We start from the raw sequence: 260 nt of genomic DNA, 5'->3' as shown, positions 1-260 counted from the left end.
GAAGGTGATTTAAACGGATGAAGAAAGGCAGGAGGTGAGGACAAAGGCTTGGCCGCTATCGCTTTCCGCTTTTGCGTTGAATCAAACCACGACAAGAAGCCAGCCCCACGACTGACACGAAGAAGAGAAGGATGAGGGAAGAGGGGTTCCGCACCTGCGTGGCACTGCCGAGGGCTTCCTGGATGCGGCTGTACTGGTCGGAGACGTCGAAGGAGGCGTTCATCACGAATTGGACGTAAAAGAGGGCGCTGGTGAGTTGG

The 260-nt window shown here is 55.8% G+C and overlaps 1 protein-coding gene across 1 annotated transcript in view; it reads right to left on the bottom strand.

The window, feature by feature from the left end:
- Positions 1-222: 222 nt before the first annotated feature.
- Positions 223-260, bottom strand: part of NGA_0569210 (uncharacterized protein) — a gene marked incomplete at its 3' end in the record, with an annotated part of 1,632 nt that continues 1,594 nt past the window's right edge. The window contains exon 4 of the mRNA XM_005855779.1: positions 223-248. Coding sequence (XP_005855841.1) covers positions 223-248 — 26 coding nt within the window. The remainder of the gene's footprint in view (positions 249-260) is intronic.

This window comes from Nannochloropsis gaditana, assembly GCF_000240725.1.
Source record: "Nannochloropsis gaditana CCMP526 unplaced genomic scaffold scaffold099, whole genome shotgun sequence".
Lineage (NCBI taxonomy): Eukaryota > Eustigmatophyceae > Eustigmatales > Monodopsidaceae > Microchloropsis > Microchloropsis gaditana.
The sequence above is the reverse complement of the archived record's forward strand: the minus strand, read 5'-3'. Positions and strand labels throughout refer to the sequence as shown.